Source organism: Grammomys surdaster, unplaced genomic scaffold (assembly GCF_004785775.1).
Source record: "Grammomys surdaster isolate TR1022 unplaced genomic scaffold, NIH_TR_1.0 277, whole genome shotgun sequence".
In the NCBI taxonomy this organism is placed as follows: domain Eukaryota; kingdom Metazoa; phylum Chordata; class Mammalia; order Rodentia; family Muridae; genus Grammomys; species Grammomys surdaster.
In genome coordinates, this window is record NW_021604718.1 from 172,928 (window position 1) to 185,131 (window position 12,204).

At 48.8% G+C, this 12,204-nt stretch overlaps 2 protein-coding genes across 5 annotated transcripts in view; one reads left to right on the plus strand and one right to left on the minus strand.

Annotated features, from left to right (window-relative positions):
- The window catches only part of Srpk1 (SRSF protein kinase 1), a 35,519-nt gene extending 27,582 nt beyond the window's left edge, over window positions 1–7,937 (plus strand). The window contains exons 13-17 of one of the 4 annotated variants that reach the window (XR_003712591.1): window positions 1,655–1,762; window positions 3,291–3,360; window positions 4,492–4,584; window positions 4,905–5,062; window positions 5,626–5,728. Coding sequence is in view for 3 of the 4 variants with exons in the window: in XM_028777016.1 (XP_028632849.1) it covers window positions 1,655–1,762; window positions 3,291–3,360; window positions 4,492–4,584; window positions 5,626–5,810 (456 nt within the window). In the remaining variant the exon portion in view is untranslated. Of the gene's footprint in view, window positions 1–1,654; window positions 1,763–3,290; window positions 3,361–3,436; window positions 3,541–4,491; window positions 4,585–4,904 lie in introns of those variants that run through there. The other 3 variants (XM_028777016.1, XM_028777017.1, XM_028777018.1) reach the window with 3 other exon arrangements.
- A 2,938-nt stretch (window positions 7,938–10,875) lies between these two features.
- The window catches only part of Lhfpl5 (LHFPL tetraspan subfamily member 5), an 8,773-nt gene continuing 7,444 nt past the window's right edge, over window positions 10,876–12,204 (minus strand). Inside the window, exon 4 of the mRNA XM_028777080.1 lies at window positions 10,876–11,040. The gene's annotated coding sequence lies outside the window, so the exon portion shown is untranslated. The remainder of the gene's footprint in view (window positions 11,041–12,204) is intronic.

The following is a 12,204-nucleotide window of genomic DNA, read 5'->3' on the forward strand; positions in this document are numbered from 1 at the left end:
TTTTTTTTTTTTTTGGTTTTTCGAGACAGGGTTTCTCTGTATAGCCCGGGCTGTCCTGGAACTCACTCTGTAGACCAGGCTGGCCTCGAACTCAGAAATTCGCCTGCCTCTGCCTCCCGTGTGCTGGGATTAAAGGCGTGCGCCACCACCGCCCGGCTTCAGACATGAATTTCTTAGAGAATACAAAAAAGAGATGAACAGGTTGGACCAAACAGCAGCAACTATCACTTTGTTCCTCAAGATTGCTCGGCATTAAAGACAGGTGTGACCTTAGGTAAGGCGATGAGGAAAGGTGTGCCAGGCAAAGGGCACTCACAAAGAATGTAGGTGTCCCAGTTTTGCCATCTGACAAAATAGACTTTGAAACTAGTTCAGTAGAAAGGAAAATCCCTTCATACTGGCCAAGGGAACAGCCCATCGGGACAGCAGCACAGCGGTAGTCGGGAACTTCAGTATGTTACTCTGACCAGTTGACAGACATCTGCAGTTTGGACCATCCAGACCCTGCAGAAGGTATATTCTTAGCCTATAGAACTAGTCCCTAAAGTAGAAGGTTTACTAAGACACAATGAATAGTCTTAGTAGTCCATGGAACTAGTACCTAAAATATACCAGTATATAAAATATACTAGGATACAAAGCAAGCCGTAACGATACAGAATTGAAATACTCTTATGTGTGCATTACAATGAGATAAGACTAGCCCTCAGCAGCAGGAGGAACGCTGGGGATTGGAGACATGATGTGATGCTGTGCATGGGTGGTCCAGGGACAGCCTGCTGGAGTCGGTCCTCCCCGGGGTGTGGGTTCCAGGGATGTGTGCCTGCTGAGCCATCTTACTAGCCCTGGCTCTTGTTTCCAAGTTGTGTGTGCTTTCAGTGATTGTCCCTGAAGGCCCAGCTCCTCCTCTGCTGTTTGTAAAGTAGCCATGAGCTGTGTTTGTCTTCCGCTGCTGAGCTTACTTGCTCCTCCGGCTGGAATGCTTCTGCCCTGCTTGCCTCCATGCCAAGCCTCAGAGCCTGAGCCACGCTGTCTTTCTGCCTGACGGCTGCCTGTCTTAGCAGGACTAGAGACTTTGCCTTTTCCACTCTATTTTATTTGCCCCAGTATGCTACAACATGCATGTAGGTCAGAGAACAACTGCAGAAGACAGTGCGCTCTCTCTCTTCTAGGCTTGCTGGCAGGCTCTTACCTGCTGATTCCTCTCGATGACCTTTTCTATCTACTTTTATATATTTATTTATTTTTGTTTGTTTGCTTGGTTTGGGTTTCTTTGTTTTGCTTTTTGAAACAGTCTCATTGTGACCCCGACTGGCCTGGAAACCACTATGTAGACCAGATTAGCCATGTAGAACTCAGAGATCTTCCTGCCTTTGCCTCTCCCAAGTGCTAGGATTGAAGGCATGTGCCATCACACTGGCTCTAACTTTTTATTTTCTTGATAAGGTATTGTTCCTAAGTCTTTATGTCTAAACTTTATGTCTAAAAGGTTCACTTTTTCAGTAATTTGGAGTAGCAGTAAGACAGGCTGTTAGGTGATCCTTGTGAGGCGAGCTTCACAGAGCTCACTGTGGTCTCCGTCATTAAGCAAGCCTTAGTGTTTCCTTTTTAAAATGAATGAATATTAAGGTTCTCTATTCATTGACTCACCCAGCACAAGCATTTCACTGAAGATATCCAGACACGGCAGTATCGGTCTTTGGAAGTCCTGATAGGATCTGGCTACAACACCCCTGCTGACATCTGGAGCACAGCATGCATGGTAAGCCCTGCTGCCTTCCCTGGCTGCTAATGCAGTACTTCAGCCGAGTGACACACAGTCACTCACTGGTGATGTGTCAGGAGCCGTGGGCAGGGCTGGGGTGAATTGAAAGCAGTCGCTGTGAGGCATTAATGTGCCTGGATTGGTAGATCACTGTTGTCCTCGAGCTCTTAGCCTTGGCCTGTTTGCAGACTGGGGACGCCACTGAAAGGCTGGTGTCTCTGCAATTAGGCCACTCCTCAAATGTCTTGGTCAGTCGGGTGAGAAGCCCAGGTACCAATGGATTCACAGGTCACTGCTCTATGCTGGGGCGTGTTAGTTCTTGACTTAGTTTCCCCTTGTTACATTCTCTGCTTTTCAGCATCAGACAGTGGCCATTGCTGTCTGTGCGCTTATGCTGTGAGCTTGAACTGAAGCTTTCTGTGCTCAGAAAGACCCTGACTGCCCAGACCAGACAGGTTGTGGACAGAGTCCCTCCACGAGTGCCTTTGCTTTACACAGTGGCCTTAGGCACTGGCTTTTCCAAGTCAACTCCTGCTCAACTGGCTATAAGCACCAGCTTGGTGTTTTGTTACCAAAGGTACAAATTCAGGGCCAAATGTAGAGAAGACAGCCTGGTGGAGGTGTGTGTCACACTTGCTGGACATGTCACCACCAGTGAAGGACCTTGTGTGTCAGGTTCACACACTTAGACTTTAATTGCTGTTTAATTAGTCCCAGCAGTAAGCAAAGAGAATTAAGGCTTATAGAGGAGAGGCGAGGACTTGCTATGCCTGGTGAGGCAGGAGGATTGCCAAGAATTGAAGACCACCCTTGGCTACAAAGTCAGGAAAGTCTGAGTGTAATCTGGAATGTAGATTACATTTCCAGCTATTTAGGATTTCAGCACAGGATGGGGCTGCTTGTCTCACAAGTGGTTTAGGTACAGACCACGACACCCACTGTGCCCTCTGCTGGCCACAGAGCAGAACTGAGCGCTGGAAAAGGACAGTGTCATCGAGCTACAGAGTATCATGGTGAAATCTAACTCATCTCAGATACCATTTTTTGGTGCCTAGAACAGTCGTACTTGTAGGCCCATGAGCTAGCTCTGGAAGGCACCTGACAGTCTGGCTCCAAACCCCGAGACACACATGGTGGGAAGACAGAACCAACTCCTAAAAGTTGCTGCCACCGTTGCACACAGAGAACTGATAAGAAGAATGCAGCTAAACATTTGTTTTAAGGAGCATCCTGACTCCTCCGAGGGCTGGACTGTATTATAGGAAGCAGTTAGCCACTGCCTGTTGGCTCCACTCTGCTTTGTGGTCTGTGCTCTCTTTTTCTTTGGCTGCTTTTACCCAGTGAGAGATCCCAGCATCGGTACTAACTGATGATGCGTGTTTCCTTTCCCCATTTTACTGTGTATAGCTCTCACTCAGGAGCAGTCGTAGAAGGTTTTCCAGCGGTCATCTAGGTTTGGAATCCAATAGCTTTGCGGCATCAGTCAGTTTCTCGGATGCTCTCATGTGCTGTCTTTCTTCCATAGGCCTTTGAACTGGCCACAGGGGACTATTTGTTTGAGCCTCATTCCGGGGAGGATTACACACGAGATGAAGGTGAGCCCCCTTTGCCAGCTGATTGTGTGTAGCTGTTTTGCTTTTCACTAACTGACATCGTTTGTCGGCCCCAAAGGCCTTTGGTATTCTTCTAGGTGTGCGTGAGACCCCCAAACAGGAGAAATGTGGCCTGTGTACAGCTAGGTGGGACAGTGATGTCATCCTAGCACTAAGGAAGCAGAGGCAGGAAGATTGCAGCAGGGTCATGACCAACCTTGGCTTCACACTGAGACCCTTTCTTAAAAAGCTAAAATAAATAAATAAGACAAGCTGTCTATATAAAGAAATAAATATGACAGTCTGTGTGTATATATGTGTATAAGTGTGACAGTCTGTACTAGGGGTCAGACAGGCCTGCAGGAGGCCATGTAGGATAAGACAGTAAAGACTGAGGGCGGAGCTGCTCAAGTGCCTGACTGACACACGTGAGCCCTGAGCCCAGCCCCGGCATTACTCACTCACACTCCTCAAAAGTGTGAGCTACAGAATGCACACAGTGTGCAGTTACATGGAGTAGGACTTTCTGCTACCAAACTGAAAGTTAACATGGATATGGAAGGTGACTTATGTCCTCAGTGACACCACAGTGTGGCTGAGTCTCCACGCTTAGGAAGCCTGCAGCCAGGCAGCACGCTTGTGTCCACGGGCTCCCTGAACACCGTGCTTTTATTTGTTCTCACTTTGCCCAGCTAATCCTTGAAGCTGTTCATGGAAAGCCTTGTTCACTGCCTCACTGTGACACTGCTGTCTCCCTTCTGTCTCTGCCCACCTGGCACGTGCTGCACTGCTGATAGGCAGGCTTCCAAGGCCCCTTGGCCACAGTTGGAAATGGTCACAGGACTTCTCGCTCACTCTCGGAGGTAGAAAAGCTCAGGGACACAATCTGAGGAAGCAGAGCCTCTCGCACCAGGGTTGACTGGATCTCTCTCTCTCTCTGGAGAGATCTCTGCCTGGAGCGGTGTGGAGGTGTTTGTCTTTGGAATCGACCCCGCACTAGATAGACCGTTCTTCCACTTGAGGTCAGAAAGCAGGCGTGCAGTGCCTTACAGAATGGTGTGCACTATGCTCTTTGTGCTGTGTCTAAGGCTGCTTTTGTTTTTCCCGCTCTGTTGTCTCCTGAAATATGTGCAGACCACATCGCTCTGATCATAGAACTGCTGGGGAAGGTGCCTCGCAAGCTCATCGTGGCGGGGAAATACTCCAAGGAGTTCTTCACCAAAAAAGGTAAAGCCACCTGTCTTCCCAGTCAGTAAAGGGATGAAATGTCTAAAAGGAAAAGGTAAGTCTCTCCGGGTCCTTGGTCCCTAGATCCTGCAGAAAGCAGGGGAGGACGCCCTAAACACCCTGTGGCTTAGCAGGTGCCACACAGCATAGGCTCATCAGCTCAGCCACACTGTTGGGTTGGGTTTGCTTTGCTTTTTGGTGGTTTCTTCAATTTGTTCCAGGCTGGCTTGGAATGTAAGCCCTCCTGCTGGTGGGTTAGAGGTATGTGTCCCACCCCTGCTTAAACCTGTGTTTGATTTTGTGTTTCTTACACATCAAAGATGAGACTGAAAGGGAAAACAAATCTCTCACGATGTAGAGAGCTGTCTGCTCTGCTGTGTATTGGGGCCTCACACCCTTTTTCTCAGCTGGTGACATACGCTGAGGAGCCTGAGCACGAGTCAGCCTTAGAAAAGTCAACACCTTGAGCAGGAAAATGGTAAAGTGCTCTTCTTCAGGGTTCTTTTTGTGTGCAAAGTCAATCACGGTGTGAGTGGAGTTCAATGGCCTGCGAAAAACATCCCCCAGGCACCTCAAGTGGAAGTTCTTAGGTTGCTTGGGGGAGCTGTTAGGAACCATCCAGGCAGGGAAGAGGGCCTAGACCCAGCTGCCTAAAAGGATTTCAAGGACAGTCTGGGCGACATAGTTCCCCAAGAAACTTGAGAGTGAAGGCACACCTCAGTGGTAGGAGGGTGTCTGTCTGGCTCACAAAGTCCAGTGGGTTCCCAGCACCATTTGTTGAAGGGAAAAGATGTGTTCCAAGGAATGGTTCAAGTGAGCATTCAGAGTGCCGCCACCGAGGCACCGAGGCCGGGATGCTGGCTGCGTGGGCGCCTTTGTATTTGTCATGCTTTTAGCTTTTATTTGTAAATCATTCCCTCATTTTGAGGCAGCATTTGCTAGAGTGTTGAGCTGTGGAAGGTTGAGCCGTTGTTTATAAGGTGATGCCTGGACACACCATGAGACTGTGGGGACTGTTTGAGCCTGTGCTGTCTCCCACAGGTGACCTGAAACACATTACCAAGTTGAAGCCTTGGGGTCTTCTGGAGGTCCTAGTGGAGAAGTATGAGTGGTCTCAGGAGGAGGCTGCCGGCTTCACGGACTTCCTGCTGCCCATGTTGGAGCTTATGCCCGAGAAGAGAGCCACTGCTGCCGAGTGTCTCCGGCATCCTTGGCTAAACTCCTAAGCCAGCCCTGCTGCCGCAGCACGGCTCATCAGATGGACCCTCCCTCTGGCCCACCCTCAGACTCCCCCCTCCTTTTTCAGGGCAAAGCTCTTTCTTTCAAGGGTTTCTATTTTTTTTTTTAATCCAACATGTTCATTTGGGTTTGCTTCCTTGATCCTGTGGAAATCCCCACAGCCATTGGGCATCCTAGGTGAATTTGGCCTTGGTTGGGCTCTGCCAAAGACTGAAAGTGTGAACAGCCTCACCCTCTGCCCTGCCATCTCATTAGGTTGTCAGTGCCCTTTCTAAGAAGAGCTGTGAAGATCGTGAGCCCACCCTCTTTATTCTCTGACTCTAAGAGTCACCTTTCTCGTGCACATCCCGCTGCCAGCACAAGGCCGAGGAGGGGAGGGGTGTGGATTCTTCTGTGAACAGCAGAGACATTAAAGGCGCTGTATCCAGGCTGCATCATCTTCCTGGATTCTTTCTGTGTTTTCTATGTTCACATTTTTTTTTTCCTGCGACTTTTATGCTACATTTTCGATGAGCATCCATTTTGGGCACCGTTTATCACCGTTCAAAGTGCTGTTGGATTCCTCTCATCTTCTCACAACTAAGTTCTGGAATCTTGAGTCTGGTTTTTAATGTAGACAAAATAGAACCAGTGAATTACAATTCCTGGGAGCCTCAGGTGTTGTGAAATAGTCCTGTTCTGTGTCCTGTGTTGCCCTAAGAACGGTCACTTTGGTCTGCTCCTGTTTGGTACACCCTCCTGGAGCCTTGCCTGTTCAGCTTGAGTGACGACTGTCTTGTAATGAGCTTTGGGGTGATCCAGACAGGAGGCGTGGGTTCCAAAGCTGTCTGGTTCAGGGGGTGTTCCCACATTCCAAGTCCTTCCCAGACAGCTCTCTGCTTCCATCCACAGCTTTCCTGCCTTGCCTAGAATTCTGGCCTTGACTCAGTTTCTCCATGTGGCTTTGCTGTTCTCATTTCTCAGAGACTCGGGGTCTTTGAGACCCTGGGTGAGCAACCAAGGGGAGTAGAGGATGGTGCTTTTCTCTGTTGGTTTTGACATTGATCATACTATGCTGCTATTTCCTTGTATAATGTAAGGTTTTAACATCGGTTTTGAGATGATTGACATGTGCTTCAGGCTTTTCTTACTGCAGAAGGCTTTGTGAGCTTTGATGTAGGCGTAGCCCTGCATAGACTTGATTACCTAAACATCACATGTTCCTGGGGTGAAGCACGCATCAGCAGGACAGGATTGGGGTCACGTGACAGCTGCGTGCAAATGTTAGTGAGGACCAAGTGGGTCTTGATTACAGCATGCTGTGGAAACAGCTCCGTTTTCTAACTTTGAGAAAGCCACGGAGTTGCAGGCCAGGGCTCTCCTAAGCAAGCTGAATGAAGCCCACCACTGCCTCCTTCCTTCCTGTATGGAAGACTCGGGAGTCACCTCGAGATTGGCTCACCAGCAAGCAGCTTCCTGTAACTCACCAACTTCACCTGAGGAACTGGCCAGTCATTCATTGGCTCTTGATTGGTTATCTGGAACCAGACATGTTTCTGTAGAAAGAATTTGAAGTCAGGCTATCTATGCACCTATCAAGAATAAAGAGAACAGAGGACATCACATAACGGCAGGGAAATCCTACAGCAGTTCTAATCCACTCTGGCTTGTCAACTCTATAGACATCTAAAGCAATAGCAGACCTACCTGAAACTGCTTCTCGGCAAATCTCAGTGGTGGGGTCATAGGAGTCCTAGTGACATTAAGGTAACCCAACCAAGAAACACAAGCCAACAGCAGGCCTGACTGAATCATTGACTCCACGGTAAATTTTAAGTGGGGGGAGAACCTGGAACTTCATTCTGGAAATAAGTCCCAAATAAGGGCTTTCCCCCTGCTGCTTGAGGAGCCAGAGAACCTGGGAAGAGTGGAAGGAGGCAGGGGCAGAAGCTGCCCTTCCACAGGCTCCTGAGCTTGGTGGAACAGTTGATGCCATAGAGGCCGGGTCTCACTGCTGGACTGCTGTTGGCTCCTGGTTAAGGATACGGCCCTGATATGTTTTTTATTCTTTCTACTGTGTGCGATGTTTGTGTCCTCACAAATGCAGATCAATAAACAGAGTATTTAATAACCTGCTTTGTTCCACAAGTTTGGTTTCTTTGTTGCCAAAGCAGTTAACTAAATATGCAGTGAAACAGTAACATAGGCACTCTTCCTTTTGTGGGGTTTATAATTTTGTTTCTCTAACTCTTAATTGTGGAATTAACATATTTTGAAAAATTGTAAGACAATTGTTTCCCCCATTCAGGAGCTGGGGATACCACACAATCACCACCCAAAAAGGCCAGGTGTGAGAATACAGAAGCACGGCAGCTTCTTGGGTGGGAGCAGGGTTTCTGGGGCTTGCTGGCCAGCCCTTCTTAGCTGAGTCTGTGGCGCTTAAAGTTCAGGGAAACCCTATCCCCCAGACAGTGAGGGCCACTAGTGCCAGTATGGCAGCCTCGCAAGTATGCACATGAGCCCACGTCCTTCCCACAGCAGCCCGTCCACGAGAAGAATCTCACTGCTTCTGTCTGTCTTACAGATGACTGGTCCACACAATGCCTCTGGCAGGATGGAGACAGTTCTGTGGGGTGTTTATTTACCCGGCTAACTTGCTCCTTGCACTGTGTTCAAATTCCTAAGAGATTAAGAACACCTCAGCAGCCAGGCGGTGGTGGCGCACGCCTTTAATCCCAGCACTTGGGAGGCAGAGGCAGGGGAATTTCTTGAGTTTGAGGACAGCCAGGGCTACACAGAGAAACCCTGTCTCGAAAAAAAATAAAAAGAATACCTTAGCAACCAAGGGAAGCATGGTTTTAAGGCCCCTGATGTCACCCAAGAAGGAGCAGGCTGTTCAGGGCAGCATTGAAGGGCCTGTTGTGATCTGTGCTGATGTCAAATCCGGGGCCCTGGGAACATACTAGGCCAGAACTCTCCCTCCGAGCTGTGTTCTCAACCTTGGTGGGGTTCCAGCTGTACCTGGTTATTCTCAAGAAAAGGGCATGTCTTTTAGCATGTTGGAATACTGGTGAAATCAAAATTTCTTACTGGTTTTATTGGCCGTTTACATTTATTATCTCTTCAAGCTTGAGTTTCTATTTTTTTGAGGGGGTATTGGAGAGATTTAAGACAGGGTCTTGCTATCTGACTGTCCCAAAACTCGCTCTGTAGACCAGCCTGGTTAGCCTAACCTCTGCCCCCAAGGGCTGGGATTAAAGGCCACTGCTCTTGGCTGTACTAGGCTGACTGGCTTTCTTTTTTTTTTCTTTCCTTTTTTTCTAAGTTCTTATTTGTTTGTTTTTCAAGACAGGGTTTCTCCGTATAGCCCAGGATGTCCTGGAACTCACTCTGTAGACAAGGCTAGCCTCGAACTCAGAAATCCACCTGCCTCTGCCTCCCAAGTGCTGGGATTAAAGGCGTGCGCCACCACTGCCCTCTAAGTTCTTATTTGTGTGTGTGTGCACACACGCTGAGGCACAAGTGTGAGGGTGGGGCAGGAGAGCAGCCATGGCTTCTAGGATTGAACTCCAAGGCTTTCGAGGCAGGCCTTCGACTCTTGAGCAGTTATGTCTACCATGGAGTGATTATTTTTTAATGCCTTGGTTAGGACTTGTTTTTTAATGACATTTTATTATTTGCTCCATGTAGTTGCCCATATTTTAATTTGACTTTCCATTTATATCTGTGGTGGTTTTAGCGTTAGTCACAGATAATCGTTTTTCAGGTACCGGTGAACTGCAGCACTCAAAAGCCTGGGCATGGCAACAGGCAGCTGTAATCCCAGCAGTAGAGAGGTAGAGACAGAAGTAGGGACAGCCAGAGCTACGTAGTGAGGCCCTGTGAATGAATGAACAAACGAAGGAGCATGAAGAGTTGCTGAGAGGAACACCATCCATGGTCTTCCGGTGTGTTTGTCTATTTACGTACACCCATTTACACATGTGCAAACAGCGCAGAGAGCCCCAAGTTCTTCCCTCCCTTTAGCTCATGGATTTGCCTGTAGATTGCGGTGGGGGATGGGTGGCCGGTCACTGGAGATTTGGTTAAGAAGACACGTGGCTTTTCCAGCGCTGCCTTGTTTGGCTTTGGACCATTCTGAGGAAGCAAGCTACCTGGGTGGTCGATGACAGGATGGTGACCATCGAGGAACTGAGGGCCCAGGCCCAGCAGGCTGTGAGCATCCTGCCTGCGGCTTTGCTGAGATAAGCCCCTGGCTTCTGAGGCTGTCACAGGAGTGGGCAGCTAGTAAGGGCTGAGAGAGCTCTGGAGATTTCTTGCCAAGTCCCCCAGGCCAAAACAGTTGCAGAGCTCTACCAGGTCGGATTTGTGTTGTTCAGAGGGATTTTTTAAAAATATTTTTTTTATATGAGCACACTGTAGGTGTCTTCAGACACCAAAAGGGGCCATCAGATCCCATTACAGATGGTTGTGAGCCACCATGTAGTTGCTGAGAATTGAACTGAAGACCACTGGAGGAGCAGCCAGTGCTCTTAACTGCTAAGCCATCTCTCCAGCCTGTTTAGAGGGATTTTGATCAATTTTTGAGACAGGGTCTCCAGTAGTTTAGGGTGGTCTCACTTGGAATTAAAGATGGCTTTGAAACTCCTAGTCACCCTGTCTCTACCAAATGCTAGGGTTCTAGGTATGTACCACCCTGCCTGAGTATGGGCTTTCACTTCTTTTCAGTGTTGGGGATCAGATCCAGGGCCTTGCACATGCTGGGCGGAGCCTCCTCCCCAGTCCTCCCTCTGCCTGTCTGCTCAGAGCTAATTGACTGGGTGACTTGGGCACCACAGTCTGTTCCCAAGTCCAAGGCCACCACAAAAGGCATATGCAACAGGGTAAGACAAGTATTAGTTTCACTGATTTTTTTAATTCTGCATACTTTGGAGGATGAATGATATTAGAGACATTGAGAATTTAAAGGCGAATCTGCGTAGACAGCTCTAAAAACTGTAATCATTGATGGTGAGGCTGGATTCTGTCTCCTTAAGATAGAACAAAAAGGCGGTTCTTGGGATTAGCCGACCTGCAGGTGTGCCGCACACCCAGGAGCTTCTTTGGGTCACCAAGGTATCATCATTGTGGAGAACTTGAGAGTAGAGTGGTTTCTGGCAACTTCTGACCTAGGAGTCCACCATGAGTGGCACACACACACCGTAAGGGAGGGTGCTGCGCTGAGGGCCTGGCTGTAAACTGAAAAATTGTATTAGCAAAAGAACATGGGTGTGGTCATTCCTCACTGAACTGCCTTCCCAGCACTCTGTCACCAGCCATTCAAGGATAGCTTGGACGCTCTCCCAAGCTTCTCTGAACTGCAGAGGAAGCAGCACCCTAGGTGGGTTGTCAAGGGGTGACTGTATCCCCTTCACCTGAGAGGGCAGCTCCCCTAAGTGGGGGAAGCCCAGTTCCTGTTTCTCGGGGTCATTAACAGCAAGGGAGTAGTGCTGCCATTTGCTACAGTGAACTGTCACCTAAACTGAGGCCAGCAGACAACCACCCATCTGTCAAGTTTCTCACAAAAGTGCCACGTAGCCCTGTGAAAATCTACTTTCATGTAAATGGCAAATTTCTGAAGCTAGGAGCTGGTTCCAGCTGGAGCACTGTGGGAAATGTGAAGTCAAATTGAGCTTAGCAATTTCCTGATCCTGGGTTCGGTCTCTGTTCTCTCCCCTTCTCTGAGCCACAGCTCGAGAGCAGGGAAGAGGCAGAGGGGCCCTGCTGAATCTCTGCTTCAGCCGCTTCTTCCCTGTTGGCTGAAGGCATAAGGCTCTCAGGCATCTAGGTGTGAACTCACAAACCTAATGTGCAGCAGAGAGGCCACCGAAACCAGGGTCTCTGGGTAAGCACCCTCCTGCCACTCAGCCCCTGAGTGTCTTCACGTGGGTCACTGCACTTCTATAGGAGCTGTATGCTACAGACAGTTGTCTGTGGGCAACGGGAGACAGGGCTTCTGCCCTGTGCTGAGACCCTGCCACAGGCCTGGAGGAGCCAAGAACAGGAAGCCGAAGGGAAATTTTCATCTCTGACAGATCCAAGTTCTAATTTTCCTTGCCACAGAAGTAATAGCCTGAAAAATGGAGAAAAGAGGAAGAAGAAAAAGAACAGAGGAGGAAGAGGAGGAGGCGGCTGTTGCTACATTATAAAATGACATTTTTAAAAGTCAACTAAAAAATACAGGGCCCAACAAGATGTCTCAGTATGTAAAACCCAAGTTCAATGCTGTGGACCCACATGGTAGAAGGAAAACACCAGCCAATCACACACACACACACACACACAATGTAAATTATATAGTTTTGTTTGTTTTTTGAGACAAGGTATTTCTGTGTGGGGGGGGGGGGGGGGGGGGGGGGGGGG